The 16,917-nt window shown below is 41.8% G+C and overlaps 1 protein-coding gene across 1 annotated transcript in view; it reads right to left on the bottom strand.

The window, feature by feature from the left end:
- ALK (ALK receptor tyrosine kinase) overlaps nucleotides 1–16,917 on the bottom strand; it is a gene marked incomplete at its 5' end in the record, with an annotated part of 722,056 nt that overhangs the window by 176,857 nt on the left and 528,282 nt on the right. The window contains one exon of the mRNA XM_079941115.1: nucleotides 9,290–9,417. Within this exon, the coding sequence (XP_079797241.1) occupies nucleotides 9,290–9,417 (128 nt within the window). The remainder of the gene's footprint in view (nucleotides 1–9,289; nucleotides 9,418–16,917) is intronic.

Here is a 16,917-nt window from a genome sequence, read left to right as displayed (position 1 = left end):
ACTAGACATTGATGTCAATGACTAAATATTGCTCCAAATTACTTGTCAGATAGACCAATTATTTTAGTGTGATTAATCTTTTCAATTATTCCTTTTATGTAGTTGTAATTTGGAAGTAATTGTCTTTTGGGAGTACAATGACCTCAGCACACTGGTTCCTTATCTATTTATATTTTAAGACCTTTTGTGTCTGCCCCCATTTCCAGGTGGTTTTCAATGGTCGAATATTTAAAATAGTCGCCCAAGCAGGCATTATTGTTCCCAAGCACTTCGTGGGGCATTTCTCATTGGCTTTATTAGTGATTATGAATAAGCCATTCATAAGCCAACAGCAGCTATGCATCAGTAGGGAAAGGAAGGGCGGACAAAGTTCTTTTCTGGTTCCACAAGCTGGGGGCCTGGTTGTTTTAGACCCCATGTTTAGTCTGCTTGAGGAGACAGTGTGATAAGCAGGTCAAAGGACTTTCAGGCTCTTCCTTTGTCTCCAGTCATCTCCACAGGATTAAATGGTCTTTCTCCTTTGGGGACACAGTGGATTCTGTGCACTGAGTCACAAAGGAAAAAATGACTGTATTAGAGATAAAAGCATACAGAAGCAGCTTCCTTCAAAATCAGAATGTAGATCTGGGCTGTCAGGGTCTTTGCTGGACATGGGATAACCTCTCCCTCGGCCCAATGGTTCAGACAATGCCCAGAGTGAGAGTGAAAGGTAGATTCAATTTACATGCTGATTAGAGAACTATTAGGGAATATTAAGGAATTATTATTAAAATTGTTATGTGTGATAATGATATTACGGTTCTTTCTTTTTTTTCTTAAAGAGTCTTTATCTTTTAGAGGTGTATGCTGAAATGTTTATGAATAAGATGATATAAGAATAAGATGATATATGAATAAGATGATATTCTGGGGTTTAGAAAAAGCAGTCTGGGAAGGAAAGAGTGCAGTGGTGGGTTACAGCCAGCTCATACTCATTGGCAAGAGCTGATTATTAAATTTTCAGAAATTTTGTGAGCTAGCTGATAAACAATTACTATTGAAAATTAAATTCTATAAACTAACAATTAAATAAATTATTAAAAAGGTAATATATTAAAGAAAAAACAATAAAAATTAAAGTGAAAGGTGGGTGTGACCCTGCAAATATATAACACACCCTGGGCTAGTCGTGCAGAATTATTCAGCCCTGGTTCCAGAATGAGGACACTTAGCTCAGTCAGGGGACATGGGAGAGAGAGGAAGATGGTATTTACTGTGCCAAGCACTGTCCTAGGGGCTCTTCACACAATATCAGTTTTAATTTCCCAGCAAACCCATAATTATATATTATTAGCTCCATTTACTTATGAGAAAACCCAAACTCATAGATAAAAACAAACTAACAAACAAACAAAAAACCTCTTCTGAGCTCAAAAGGGTGGTAAGTGATGGAGCTGGAATTCTACACTCATTCTGTCTGATTCCAAAGCCTGTAATCTCTCTCCTACATTGTAACAGCAAAACCTTTATTCATTGCTTACCATGGGAAAAACTCTGTTAGTTGCTAACTGGGATATAGGAGATTAAAAAAAAAAGACACGGTCTTTTTAAAACTAGAACCTAGCATCCATCTATTGAGCAAGACATAAATAACTCTGGAAGGAAGTAGACTGTTCTAAAACAGAAATATATGGAAACACAATTCTGGGCTGAGACTTCTTGGAGAAGACAGCATTTGAGCTGAGATTTTAAAAGACCTGTAGGACTGGGACAGGCAGATATTGGGAATGGGGGAGGGGGGCAGAGCTGGAGCGAAAGCTTGAGGTGAGGAGGCATTTGGGGAAATGTGGGTACATCTCAGTGGCAAGATGAAATCATCATTTTAAACAGTATAGTCCACAGATAAATTATGGGCAAGAAGCTTTAGAAATTGGGAATTAAGAAGGGGAGTGTTTGGTAAACGGGGTTTACCCTCCACCTGGAAGACACAGTGAGAACTAAGTGAGGACACCAGGCTGTGGCTCCCATTTCTCCTTGGCTTTCACTTCCAAGCAATAGCTCCCACCACCGCACAGTTGATTCAGTCCCTTAAAGAGACCAACCCAGGTGGTGTCCACCTGGGTGCCAGCGTCAGGTTGGCAATGGTGCAGCTCCCACTGCCCACTTGGCATTTGGTTATCATTAACATGAAACGTTTGCAGGAGGCGTCAGAAGAGCCAGTTTATTTCTGTGAATAGTAGTTTCTCCATGAGAAACCGAGCAGCAGAAAGCGAGCAGCTTCATTTTTAAAGGCCTCAGGCCAGGTGAGGGCAGAGAAGTCAGGTAGCTCAGGGCAATACCTACAAACACACCTCCACAGCCATCTTCTCTTTTGACCCTCATGATTAAGGTCAATTTCAGGACAGCCATTGACATATTGTTATTCTTATTTTAAACTAAAAAACGATCAGTGTGCCAATTCTGGGGGACACCTTTAATGTCCCTTCTGATCCACAGAGTTGGCTAGTCTATGGCAAATAAGAGGTGGAAAGGGGACTTAAATCCCCTGATTGCTGATTCAGCGCACGTTCTGTGGTCTGAGAAAGGCGCATTGCAACTAGTTTGGAGGAAGACATCTCTACAAATGGAGCACATATTCAATACCTCCGTTGCACACTAAATATAAGCCAGGAGGTCTTTTGGAAAGCAGTGTTTATGCCGAGTAGAATGGAGATCTTAAAGCCACCACACCAAAACTAAGTCCTAAGACAGAAACAAGTTTATATCAGTGTCACTATATACATATTGTGTTTAGTTTAGTACTGCGCAGTAAATATCTGTCGAATGAGTGAGTGAATGCATGGATGGATAGAGGGATAAATGAGTCTGTTACATAGAGAGTTTTCTGCTAGCAGCCCCAAGACAGTGTGTCATAGTAATCTTCATTTTACAAGCACAGACTGAAGATCCTGCAGGGCATTGCTTGCTTTTGGAACAGAAAATGCCCAGTTTGGGCCAAGCTGCCAGGAGCCCATGAGGTACTCCTTCATTTTACCCAGCTGGATTTTGGAGCTTACTCTAGAGGCTAATTGGTTCCAGATGGCTGGCCAAAGATTAGAATCTGTTTGTTTAGCTTCTCTCATTTCCTCTTGTCAACTCATGGTCTAAGGAGGACATCCTCCACTGCCCATCACTATCTTTGGTGAAGTCAGAAGAGAGAGGAGACAAGGCCAGGAGATGCCACGCATGTTTTACTGGAAACATTCATATCAGCTCCATACCTAGCATCTCAAAGCCAGGACCCACAGTGACAAAAATCTGTCTTGTGGAAATGGCCCATATTCAAAGTACAATAGCCTTGGGCTTAGTCTTAATCATTTAAAGAAGGTATGGTTAATGTAACTACTTTTGTCTATCACATTTTAAATAAGTACAATATGATAGGATCAAAAAGCGGGAGTTAATACGAGAGTTGAAAATCAGACTGTCCAGGAGTTCTCAAACTGTACTTCATGAAAACCCATTTGGAGGGTGTGTCAAGGGCTGTGGAACGGGTGGGTTTCCCACCCTCACTTCCTCAAGGGCAGCTCTGCTTGTGTAATTTTATATACTGGACTTCTATATAAGATTTTATTTGAATTAAGAGTTCAGCCTCTAAAAAATGTTTAAGGACTGTGGATCTAGTTCAAATGCACTCATTTTAGGCCCAGAGAGGTTAAGATATCTGTGCATCTCCAACTCTTCTGGGACACATGTTTTAAGGTACCCACGGTGGTTGGACTGCATTTGACACCTTGGATTTCTTCCCTTTCCTGAACTACAGAAGTTAGCGAAATATCCACCCTGCCCCCCACCACGGGTAATGTGAAGATTCTGACACCCTCTCTGAATGGATCAGAAGAGGTAATGTGTAGGGAGATGTCTTGATAGGGTAAGGGGTCAAGAGCACTTCTTGTTGAGAAATCTGTGAGTGAGCTGAATGTGGCGCTGACCTGGGAGACCTCAGCTGTGAGATTCTTGCAGGTTCATTAGAGAGAAGTGGAACTATGGTGACCTGCAGTAAAATAGGCTTAAGCTTACACTGGAGCCATTTTTAGTTCCTTGATTTGCCCACTGTTGATCAGGGGGTGGTGGTCCTCCTAAACTGCCTTTGACCCATCTGGGCAGGGAGAGGGAAATTCTAAATTGGTTTCTTAGAAAAAGTGAGAACTTGACAACCCTGAGATGGAAGTAGAAAGCACATTGGGCTAATCAGTAATTTAGTGTGTCAAAGTTCAAGGTAAATCTTTAGGTGTTTGTGCATTCAATTTCCACATGGTGGAGGGAGGCAGATTAGATGCTTTCTGAGGTCCTGTCCAGCAGGGACCTTCTACAGGTAGCAGCAATGTGTGGTAGATGAGAGTATGGATGCTGGAGCCAGTTGGAGCCAAAGCGGTGAGACTTTGGGTAAATTACTTAGGCCTCTGTGCCTCGATCTCCCCATCCATATAATGGGAGTGATGATAATAATAACGTATGCCTCACAGCAATAAGGACTTAATGAGTACTATAAGCAATGTGCTTAGAACAGGACCTGGCACACAGAAGGTGCTAGATGGGTGTTTGCAATATGTATTTTTATGAGCTGGTCAGAGGCACACTGATAGTTTTCAAATCCTTTTCAGTATGCTAATCCTGCCATTCTGACATATGTCTTTCTGTAGCTTTCTCTGAACATGAGGGGTCCCCATGAGTGTCCTTCACAATCCTATTGCTCCGGGTTGTCTGCTGAAGAAAGGTCGTTTTGAAAGGGTTAAGGGTTCCCTGGGAGCCAGGGCATGGGTGTCTCTAGGAGCTGACATCCCTCCCCTCAGTGCTGAATATACACACTGCTCTTTCAAGATGAGGGGAAAACCTCTTCCAAGTAATTTCCACTCACTGCTACTTTCTTTTGGGAGTAGTAGCCCAAAGCTATAAAAGCAGGAGTAGCATTTATCAATTGATTGATTAGCCAATCAGTCAACAAATATTTACATTGTGTTTCTTATGTATTTAGCATGGTGTTAACTGCCCCCTGGAGAAATAAAAGAAATAGAAGACAAGGTTCTGAACCTCAAGTTAGGGTCCTAAAATGACTAGTTGAGAAATAATTATAAAACAGCTACTAAATTTAGATGCAGAGAGCAAAGTCTTCCGAGAAGAATTTCTTTAGCTGAGAATGATGTTCTGGAGGGTTTGGGCTCCAAGCTAGATCATAAATGATCAATCAGTGTTCAAAATGAAAGGCCTGGGACCAAGTAGGGCACTCCTGGCATAGTGTACAGAACACCAGTCTGACTAGAGGACAGAAGGTGTAGAGAACAGAGGGCATAATGTTGAACAGATACAGGGGGGCCAGATTGTAAGAACCTTGGAAATCAGGCAGAGACACTGGGGCTTTCCAGGCAAGACTGAGCAGTGGTGAAAATACCAAGGTCAGAGTCAAGATGGTCCAGCTCTACCATCAACTGGCTGGGTGACCCCCAGCCTATCATTTTCCTGGCCCCAGGAAATGAGTGAGGTGGTCCATTCTAGCCCTCATATTTCTGGCGTGGTAGACAATAAGAAGTTACTGAAATCCTCATGAAAGTGCCACAAGAAAAGGAATTTGGGGGAGATTTTCCTGGTAATGTGCGAAGGATGGATAATGATATCAGGGAGACCAGCTGGCTCTTGCCAAAGTCCCAGTATGCATATGTGAAGGCCTGGATAAGGCACATGGCTGAGGAATGAAGTCAGAAGGATAAACTTGAGAAGCAGTAACAGTAGCATCTAGATAGCAACAGGTAGACTGTGAGGCAGCCACAAGCCTAGAGCTCAAGACTTGACCATCTGGATGTAGGGATAAGAGGAAGAGTCAAGGGTAATTTTAAGGTTTCCAGTAATCTATAAAACTCCAGCCTTTACACATTCCATTAAGGCAGCAGAATGTCATGGACAGAAATACTGGCTTGGTGATCCAGTTGACTTGGGATTGAGTTTGGCTCTACTTTTCCCTAACTGAATGACTATGGCAACTTTAGAAACTTCTGTGAACTTCAGTTTCCCCACACGTAAAATGAGGATAATAGTACCTATGTTTTAGTATTATTGTAAAGCTCGCAGGAGATAACTAACACACCTAAAGGGATCAGCACCTTGCCTGTGCACATGGTAAGTGCTCCACAGATGTGAGCTTTTATTGCTTATTAACTGAGCGGCTATTAACTGTTACATACTGTGATAGGTGTCAGGATTCAGAGAGGAAAGAGGCACGACCTCTGCCCTGATGACACCCACAGATAGATATCATCTCCTATGCGAGGAAAATTGTCCAACTTCCCCTTTCTCCAGTTTAATTAAAATGGCACCTCCTGGGGGCTTCCCTGGTGGCGCAGTGGTTGAGAATCTGCCTGCCAATGCAGGGGACACGGGTTTGAGCCCTGGTCGGGGAGGATCCCACATGCCGCGGAGCAACTGGGCCCGTGAGCCACAACTACTGAGCCTGCGCGTCTGGAGCCTGTGCTCCTCAACGAGAGGCCGCGATTGTGAGGGGCCCGCGCACCGCGATGAAGAGTGGCCCCCGCTCGCCGCAACTAGAGAAAGCCCTCGCACAGAAACGAAGACCGAACACAGCCAAAATAAATTAAGTAGTTAATAAACTCCTACCCCAACATCTTCTTAAAAAAAAAGGCACCTCTTTTCACGTGGGACAAGGAAGGGTTGTAGAGTTCTATAGAAAGTAGACCAGACAACCTGCAAACCTATTAACAACCTGGCTAGCATGTCATCAGCATCACCCCCTCAAAGATATTACTTCTCTCCTCTTAGCTCCTCCTCTTCATGACCTAACTAAAGCAATGACCTCAGAAAACGCAGACATTTGTCTATATCAAACAGGCCTTGAGTATGCCTCCAAAACAACTCTTTCCCTTTAAATATATGAGGGTAGCTTTAGGGTGCTTCTTATGTTTGCAACTAGTCCACACCAACTGATATGCACCTGAATTTGTTCTGTAACAGGAGGAAGAGTTAGAAGTTCTCAGGACACACTGGGATCACTTTGTTCTTCTCTGCCTTACACAGATCCACAGTGATCCCTTCACACCCCTTGGTGGTCACAGGATTCTAAGCCTGAGAAGGAGCATAAAGGACACCTGTTCCCTATGGAAGCCATCTGTTCTTGGACTTGGAGCCTCTGAAGGAAGGTAGCTGGGTCATGAGAACCTCCCTGGGTCTCCTGGCCAGTGTACTTCCCCTAGGGAATCAGATGAAGACTTCTTTTCTCCCTCCTTAAGAGGGTGTCCTGCCAGAAGAAACACTTTCTGGATCATTAGAGAAAGTTAGAGAGGTCATCTCTCTTGGCTTCATAAAGGTAGAGAAGCAGAAAAGAAACATGTCTTTTAAACTGTGCAACAGGTCACTGCAAATGCAACATAAGCTACAGAGGAAAACTTTTGTAGCTGAAAGGAAGTTCTAGGGGACGAAAATTGTGCACAACTGGCTGATGTCCTTCAAAGGTAGAAAGAATTTTTGCAGGACTATTTGTGCTGGGCCTGATACCTGGAGTTTTGTAGTCACTTATTCCCTTCTCCTGATGTTGTTCAAATGCAATTAGGCCAGTTCTGGGAACTAATGCCTTCTCCTTGACACATTCTTGTTAACCGGCTCCATTTCAACACATGGCCTCTTTTGGACAGTACGTAGGTAGACCCTTGACATTTGTGAACACAGAGAGGTTCACAAATCCCTAAGCTCGTGAGTGTGGAAACGTTCGTACAAGCTCCTGGCTTTCTCCCAAACCACATGTTTCTTGTACAGTGCCTCACATCACAGGCTAAGCAACTTTTCAACTTGAACTGAAGTTCAATCTATCATGTTATGGTGACTTCTCTTTTTCCCACACATAAATCAGTTTTGATTAAAGAAAAAAAGAAACAAATACGCTTTTTCAAAGTTCTTGCAAGGCCAGCAATGAATGAAGAGCTACAGCAACGTAAGGAACTGGGTGGTCAGTGGGCTCCCTACCAAAGGGGGTCCGCTTCGTATACCAGCTCCAGATTCAAAACGGGGCCTCTACCTGCAACAGATGGCTGTGTGTCATGGGCCTTCATGGTTGTTCATGGACAGTCTAAAGGGAGAGGTTAGGTCTGGGAGTGCCACAGGCTTCCTTCCTGTCAACACTTCATTCTTGGGCCGCCAGACCACAGGTTCCATGGCACAGGTGAGAGTTCCCTTCCCAGTGAGCCACTGGGAAGAGACAGGCACAGCAGAACAGTGGCAACGAAAGCAACTCTTTCCCTGAAGATTTGTATAATTCAAGCCCATCTTGTATACCCTCTACATGTGGGAAATAATAAAGGATGTTTATAATTATGACCCTAGGTCTTCTGAAGAACCAAGGAAAGATTGACCTCATATATGTATTGATGGTCAATCTTATCCTGCATACCAGTCAGACTTGAGGCAACGTCTAATGAAAGATACATATAAAACATGATCTTGAAAATAAGAATAGAAGATCAAAAACTCTGTAGAGGGAGGGGGAAATAAGCTCAACAAAAAACTACACAGATATAATTATTGTGATTAAGTACTGCATTTAGTTCAGAGTTGCCTGGCAACAAAGGCAAAAAGAAAAAAAATCAACAAATTATACTTCAGGAGAGAGATGTCCTCTCTTGGTAATAAATCTTGAAATAAATTCACAATATAGGGCTTATGCAAAAGAAATTCAATGACACAGTGGACCATGCCCTAAAGATTTTGACAAAATAAGCAAAAAATTCACATATAACCATTTCCCACATTGTCCCTTAACGACAGCTTAAATCAAATCATTAAAAATACATAGTTGTAGATTTTACCTCAGGAAGAAAAGTAAAATACTAATCATTATCAAGTTAGCGGAGTGGAGATATAGGTGAAACAAAAATGGCAGAATGTTGATAACTGTTGAAACTGGGTTGAGGGTACATGGCGATTCACTGCACTATTCTATTCAATTGTGAACATTTGAAAATTTCCACGAAACAAAACAAAACCACAGCTGAAAGTATTTGACAGCCAGGGGAGTTAAGCTAATGTGTTATCTAACAAAGACTATACTCTATTTGATAAAGTTTTAAGTTAAGCAGATATAATACTATACTCGATCTTTGAAAATTGATCAGCTGAGCTCTGGAGCACTTGACAATACTCACAATCAGACCCAAAGCACTGTAGACATTTCTATATAAGTGAGCACATTCCCAGCTAATCATGGCGGCAGGTAATTGACCCACTTACGACAACAAGCTACCAAGGAGTGGAGGGGAAAGCCAGATTCAGATACCTTCGCTGCAGTTTTTCAGGGCAAAGAAGTCCACCGCAGACAAGCTTCGGTTTCCACTCGAGATGTACTCCAGGGCCACTCGGAACGGGTTCTCTGGGCGCCCAATTCTTCCCTGCAGCACAGTCCAACTGGTTGCATTGGAAAGCAGAGGGGAAAAGCATAGAAAAACGGTGATGAGAAGCAGACCTAACCCGCAGAGAGGTCCTACCCCTGCACTGGCCCACATTCTTCATGCCGCACCAACAGGTGGAACCCTTTTTCCTCTTTCTGATTGTGCTGAGGCTAACCCTGTGTGCTTATGTAAATACTGCCTTAGGACAAATGCTTAGAACCTGGGTCAAAGCGTATGTACATTTAAAACTCTGAGGATGGTGACTCTGACGGCAACACACACACATTTGTTTCTTTCTTGTCCAGCTAACTCAGAGACCCAAGTCTTAAACCCACTGTAACCATTGGTGTTCCTTTTGTCATACTTTTTAGGCAACTGCAGACCTTTGGACTACTTCAGTAGCTAGTCTTACAGGAAAAGAATATACATGTCTGAGAAAATCTGCCAGCAGAGTGAAGGAATTGTCTTCAAAGCATTTATCAGTGTATTCATTATTATCTCTGGAAAGAATGCTTGGTTTTTGTAATTTTATCAGATGCCAAAGTCTCAGAACCCTCAGGTTTGCTATATAGCTACTTAAGGGAAGCTAGCAAGTGCTATTTATTTACTGAAGGAAAATTAAAGTGCACTGAAGCATATGCTTTGGGGTAAAAGTTACCTAAGATTGACGTGGACTCCGCAAAAAGGTTCAAACAGAAGAAGACGGAAGCTGGTCAAACACTGAGCACTGCATCTATCTATAATCAAGGACACTGACACCGCTGGAGAACGGAGAATAAGCTAAATGAACATTTTTACACCTCACTCAGGCTGTTAACCTCTTGGAGTAGCCTCCTGTCACTGATTGGAACATCAAATTTACTTTCCAAAATTGATTCAGGGTTTTTTTTTATGTATATAGTTATTTTGACAATTTTGTGTGGAGAATGGAAATTACCTGGACTATTTTGTATTTTCTTTCCTTTTAAAGAGGTGTAATTGATGTACAATAAATAAATCACATGTACAAAAGTGTACAATTCAATGAATTTTCACATTTGGATACACCCATGAACTCATCACAATGTTTCATAGTGTTTTGCCACTAGGTTGGGCTTAGGTATGGCAGTACAAGTACGAAGGAACTTAGGGAAACTTAGGGAAAGACTAGCTTTCTGTTTGAAAAAAATTTAAAGCACCCTCCCAAACCCCAAGTATAAAAAATATTAAAAAAATATTTTTTTTAATAAATATTTTTTTAAAAAAATATTAAAAATCCAGAAAAGTTGGTCAAGGAAAGTAAAAGTCACCCAGAAGGTCATCCAGAGACTACCATGGTGAACTCCTCTGTGAACAGCCTTTTAGCTACAGTTTTACACAGATAAGGTCATACACACATAAGCTTGCTGTGACTGCACTTTGCCACTCAACAGTATGTCACAAGACAATAAATATAAATTACATGATCATTTCAATGATTGCATTTTTAATGATTTGTGCATTGTTCCTGATTTTTCCTCTCATGCTGAGGCTAACCCTGTGTGCTTACGTAAATACTAACTTAGAACAAATTCTTAGAACCTGGGTCAAAGTGTACATACATTTAAAACTCTGAGGATTTTGTCAGTCCTCCAACAGTGAATCAGAAGGCCCATTTCTCCATTTGCTTATTTGCTTGTTAACACTGGATCCCATCAAATCTTTTTTTTTTTTTGGTCGCACTGCACAGCTTGCGGGATCTTAGTTCCCCCACCAGGGATTTAACTGGGCCCTCGGCAGTGAAAGCGCAGAGTCCTAGCCACTGGACAGCAAGGGAATTCCCAAGATCCCATTAAATCTTTTCCATCTGTTAACTTTTGGTAATGAAGGCGCCGCCTAAGGCAATCTATGGTCTTTCAGGTGGGTGTTCCTGGATGGGAGTTTTTGTCTCCGGTCCCTGCCATGTTGTTGGGCATGCAGTGCGCTCTGCTGAAGGCAGAAGGCATTTCTGTTCCCTTTCTGTGCTCTTCTGTAGTTAATTCAGATCACTGGAGCCAGTGCCTCAGCCATTTAATAAAAGTGTATTAAATGTATAGCTGACCCACTTTGTTATACAGCAGAAACTAACACGCCATTGTAAAGCAATTATACTCCAATAAAGATGTTAAAAAAAAAAGTGTATTAAGTTTCCCAACAATAGATGCTGTAGAAGGGATTACTGCTGTTGTAGTTTGTTCTCTGTTACTGTACCCAACAGGATTTCTATCCAAAATAAAACCAGTACAATTGAATAAGGAAAAGAAGGCCTTCTGTTTAAATGTGTGACTGTCAAAGAAAAAAAATTTGAAAAGAAAATGTAAATGAGGGGTCCTTAAGGAAAAACACAAAGAGAGCAGAATTTTTCTTGTTCTTTTGAAAAATAAAGGACTCTTATTTTCGAGGAAATATGGTGATAAAAGGCATGACTATTCATATTCTTCCAAAATCATAGCTCTCTGCTCTGAGGAATGATGGATTTTAATTCCAGGTACATAGTGGCCCTTGACAATGATTTCCATTTCTATATTGGCACTAGCCCTCTGGAAAAATGTGTCAATTGTTTTAGGGATTAGTTTCTGAGTTACTGATGCAATAACTTTTGTCTGAAATTCTCTGGCCTCCCATAGTTTCCTGCTGCAACTTTAATAACTTTCAGAGTAGTTGCTAAACATGATTTTATAACCAGGGAAGTTGGGACTGAAAAAGGGCAAGCTTAGACCTAGGCTCAGATTTGTGTAAGAGACAGCAAAAACCCTGTGAAAAAAAACTCAAGCTCTCTTTTCTCTCTGCCTCCATTTTCTTTGTTGACATCGCAGTGGTCATGAAACTAGCTCATCAGGGTCCTGTTTTCCTCTTTGGCTGGTGGCAACTCTACTTCTGCTTGCAAAGGGGAAGGTTATGTTCTAACCTAGAGCCTCCTAGAGACACAAGTGCAGCTGTACCCATGTGCTGGGGATTTGTGGCCATCTCAGCATTGGCGCTTTAGTCAATCAATATGACAGTGAGGGGAGGCCATCCGGACTTTGGGAAGCCAAAGGCACAGTGTGGATGGCCTGTCGCCATCCATTATCTTCCAGTTGTCTCTCTGGAGCTGTCCACTTCCAGTTCTGGCTCTGCTCACCATTTGCCTGATGACTTTGAACAAGGTAGTTTACTCTGAATGCCTGAAATTTGGGATGTTTTCTGATCAAATTGTCTTCTCAACCAGAGAAAGTGTTTCCCCAATGTTTCATTATTTAAAGGGGAAAGAAAAGAATGTATTCTTAAGCCCATCTGAAAACCCCAATCACTTTCCCCAAATATCACTAAAGTATCTTTTCCACCTATTTAAAAATCCACTAAGGAATTCTAAATAATATAGAGCATTTAAAACCCAGCTATCTAAGTGTCTGATACTTAGTGCACTCTTAGTGTGTCTGCACAGTGCCGGCGTGTAAAGCAAACCTGGTACAGCTGTGACGGCTGCACACTTACTAAGGCCTGCAAACAACTCATGATTTCACTGGCGTGTGCAGGCAAACTCATTGTAGCAGACTGTCTATTTAGATAGTAAACTTGCGGTAAAAATTTCTGCAAATCATTAAAGCAATTGTTCATTTAAGTCAGAGTCAGATAGTAAGAAACCCTGTACTCTCTGAATGACTACCCGACTCTCACTACACCCAACTTCCCCAAAACACTGATTTTAAAAGAGGGCTCACGAATGATACTCTACTTAATATTAAGACTTCTGTTTCAATTCTACAGAACCAAACTATGTAAATAAGAAACCTAATGGACTACACCAGTTTCGAATTCCATCAAGCATCCATTCCAATTCTACTCACTTACAAAGCGTTCTGGGTGAAAAATGAGCTTGGCACTCTGAGCGTCGCAAACAAAACAAGCCATGGTCCCAGCCCTAAAGGAAGACCTTTTCAATTTGGTGTGGCAGAAAGACATGAATAACCATAATATGAGGACATGTTTGATGTAAGCCCTAGCATAGAAGGAGGAGACAATAATCATGGTTATAAAGATAAATCAATGCCTCATCAAGAAGATCACATTCCAATATGGGTCTTGAGAGATACGGCAGATTTCTTCCAGTGAATACTGGAGGTATGAACAGAAAAAACTGAAGGTTGCCATTTTGGATGGATAAAAAGAAAGAAAAAAAACTTAAAGAAAGACAGGGTCAGAGAAGGATGAGTAGCTTGGCTGGAATAAAATGGATTTTCGGGGAACACAGGAGAAGTAACCTGGATAGATGGGCCACAGTAACATCTTAGAGGGTAACGGTGCTGGCAAAGGAACCGGAGCTCTTCAGTAAGGAATGAGCCTCTGATGGGCTTTGCAAAGGAGGAATGGCATGAACAGTCACAGGTGAATAACATTACCCCAACAGCAAAGTTTAGAAGGAACCAGAGGAGGAGAGACTGGAAGCAGAGGCCAGGAGTGAGGGCCAGAACCACAACAGCAGAAACTGGGTTGGGGGTGGGGGAGAGAGACTCTGTGAAGTCAACTCACAGAGTAATTGCTTATTTTCAGTTATATTTTTCAGTCCTAAATATCCGTTTGAGTCTTTCCTTTTATTTGAAAATTTTGAGATAACTGGAAATTCATATGCAGTTGTAAAAAACAGTATCGGGAAATCTCTTGCACACTTTACCCAGTTTTCCCCAAAGGTGACATTTTACAAAACTATAGCATAAAAGCACAACCAGGATATCGACATTGCTACAATCCACCAATCTTAGATTACCTCAGTTTTACTTGTACTCGTGTGTGTGTGCGTGTGTATATGAATTATTGGTTCTTTTTTTATACCTTCATGTCTCTGCTGAAATTTTCCATTTGTCTCAAGAGGGTTCACCCTTAATTCTTAGAGGCTTATAATATATTCTTTAAAATCTTTATCTGATAAACGTCTGTATAATCTCAGGGTTGGCATCTTTTGATCGTCTTTTTCCTTGAGAGTTGGTGAGATTTTCCTGGCTTTTCATATCTGGAGCAGCTTTGGACTGTATCCTGTACAGTATGAACATATTTTACAGGACTTTGGGTCTTGCTTAAATTCCATGGAGAGTGCTGACTGTTTTGCTCTGTTCTGTTTTAGCAGGCATTCGACAGTTAGCAGGCGGTTAGTTTCAGGCTGGCAGTTCCTACCCATCTTCTGTGACTGTGGCTCCAACGTCAGTTCAGTTGCCAAAGCCTATTTGGGATCTGTCTCGTGTGCTGAGCCACCCAGTAGTCAGTCTGAGACCTGGGCAGTGGTCTGTGCAGGAGACCGAAGCCCGTGGTCAGACGCATGCACACACAACCTGGCAGTAAGCCCACCATTCTGAGATCACTTCCTTGAGCTCCTTCCTCACCACGGTCTCCTTGACACTTTCCTGCTCCCAGAGGCACCCCTTCCTGATACTCTGGGTAGAATGCCTAGGCTTTAATTTCCCTGCTCTGTCATATAACCTTCTTGTTTGTTTGTTTGTTTTATTTATTTTTATTTTTGGCTTCGTTGGGTCTTTGTTGGTGCACGTGGGCTTTCTCTAGTTGCAGCGAGCGGGGGCTACGCTTGGTTGCAGTGTGCAGGCTTCTCACTGTGGTGGCTTCTCTTGTTGTGGAGCACGGGCTCTAGGCACACGGGCTTCAGTAGTTGTGGCATGCAGGCTCAGTAGCTGTGGCTTAGTTGCTTAGTTGCTCCGCGGCATGTGGGATCTTCCCCAACCAGGGCTCAAACCCGTGTCTCCTGCATTGGCAGGCGGATTCTTAACCACTGCGCCACCAGGGGAGCCCCTGTCATATAACCTTTTGAGATTGACTCTGCCTATGGGGCCAAGCAGTAAGAAAAAAGAAGAAAAACTAATGGGGATTCCATCCCTGTTCCTGGGACCACAGTTTCTCTGGCCAGAAACAAGGGTTCCCCTCCCTTGGGGTTTTAGGTGCGTGGCCATCCCTTGCTGCTATTACAACATGCAGGACTGCCTAGGGACTGCGGTGGGAAAGAACCAAAGACGTAAAAAAGAGCAATCACAAAAGAAAACAGGGACTTCCTCCACTTTCTGTCTAGCAGGAGACCCCTTTCCTGCTCCTCAGACCACAAATAGAGGGCTTCTCTTTGAGCTTTCTTTCCATCTCTGCTGTGTACTTCTGGGTTTCAAGTTAAAAGGATACCACTTACAAGAGCATCAAAAAGTCTAAAGTACCTAGGAATAGACTTAACAAAACAAGTACAAAATATCTGTAGAGAAAATCATAAACTTTTATTGAGATATTTTTAAAGGACCCAATTAAATAAAGCAATATCCCAAGCTTACGATTAAAAGACTGAATATTGTAAAGATGTCAGTTCTCAAACTGATTTAAGGTTTATATGTAACACCAACTAAAACTTCAACGGATATTTTTTATTTTTTGACACTAAAAATAACATTAACATAATTTGTTAATTTATCTGTCTAAAAGTTAACTTTCTATTAAGGCGCAAAAAAAACTTTAATTTTGTGACAAGCACTTCTTTTGAGATATAATTCCAGTTTGTACTTGCAAAATAATATTTTCTTGCCCTGGAGATATATTTATCACCTTATTTATTTATTTTTCCTTTTTATTTTTCTAATTGAAGTGTAGTTGACATAAATATTATACGAGCTTCAGGTGTACAACATAGTGATTCGACATTTATATACATTATGAATTGATCACCACAATAAGTCTAGTTACCTCTGTCACTACAAAGTTATTACAACATTACCGGCCATGTTCCCTATGCTGTAGGTTCCATCCCCGTGACTTATTTCTTAACTACAAGTTTGTGCCTCTTAATCCCCTTCACCTACTTCGCCCAGCCCCCCATCCCTCTTGCAACAGATTTTTTTAAAGGAACTTAACAACTTATTCTAAAATTTATAAGGAAGTTTGAATGTATAAGGGCCAAACAGGCAGGACACTGTTCAAGAAAAAGATAGGAGGCTTTCCTCTAGATATCAAGATTTATTTTTTAAAAAAACTATAGGGCTTCCCTGGTGGCACAGTGGTTGAGAGTCTGCCTGCCGATGCTGGGGACACGGGTTCGTCCCTGGTCCGGGAAGATCCCACATGCCGCGGAGCGGCTGGGCCTGTGAGCCATGGCTGTTGAGTCTGCGCGTCCGGAGTCTGTGCTCCGCAACGGGAGAGGCCACAACAGTGAGAGGCCCACGTACCGCAAAAAAAAAAAAAAAAGAAAAGAAAAAAATAAATTAAAAAACTATAGTAATTATGAAGTTCAGTACTAACACAGGGATATTCAAATAGGCCAGTGGAACAGAGCAGAAAGGCCAACCAAATTTGTAGACAAAATCTTTTAGTCGTGGTAGAGTGCCTTTCTGCTTCAGTTATTGATGAGTTAGCAAGTATTTATTAAGCACCTATTCTGTGCTATGTGCTACAGTGAATACGAAAGTACAAAATGCTCTCACAGTCCATTTAAAGTTGAAGATTTTTCTAACAGAATAGAAGATCTGCCCAAATAAAGCAATCAGAGGACAAAACCCAAGATAAC

Source organism: Stenella coeruleoalba (assembly GCF_951394435.1).
Source record: "Stenella coeruleoalba genome assembly, chromosome: 13".
NCBI lineage: Eukaryota > Metazoa > Chordata > Mammalia > Artiodactyla > Delphinidae > Stenella > Stenella coeruleoalba.
The sequence above is the reverse complement of the archived record's forward strand: the minus strand, read 5'-3'. Positions and strand labels throughout refer to the sequence as shown.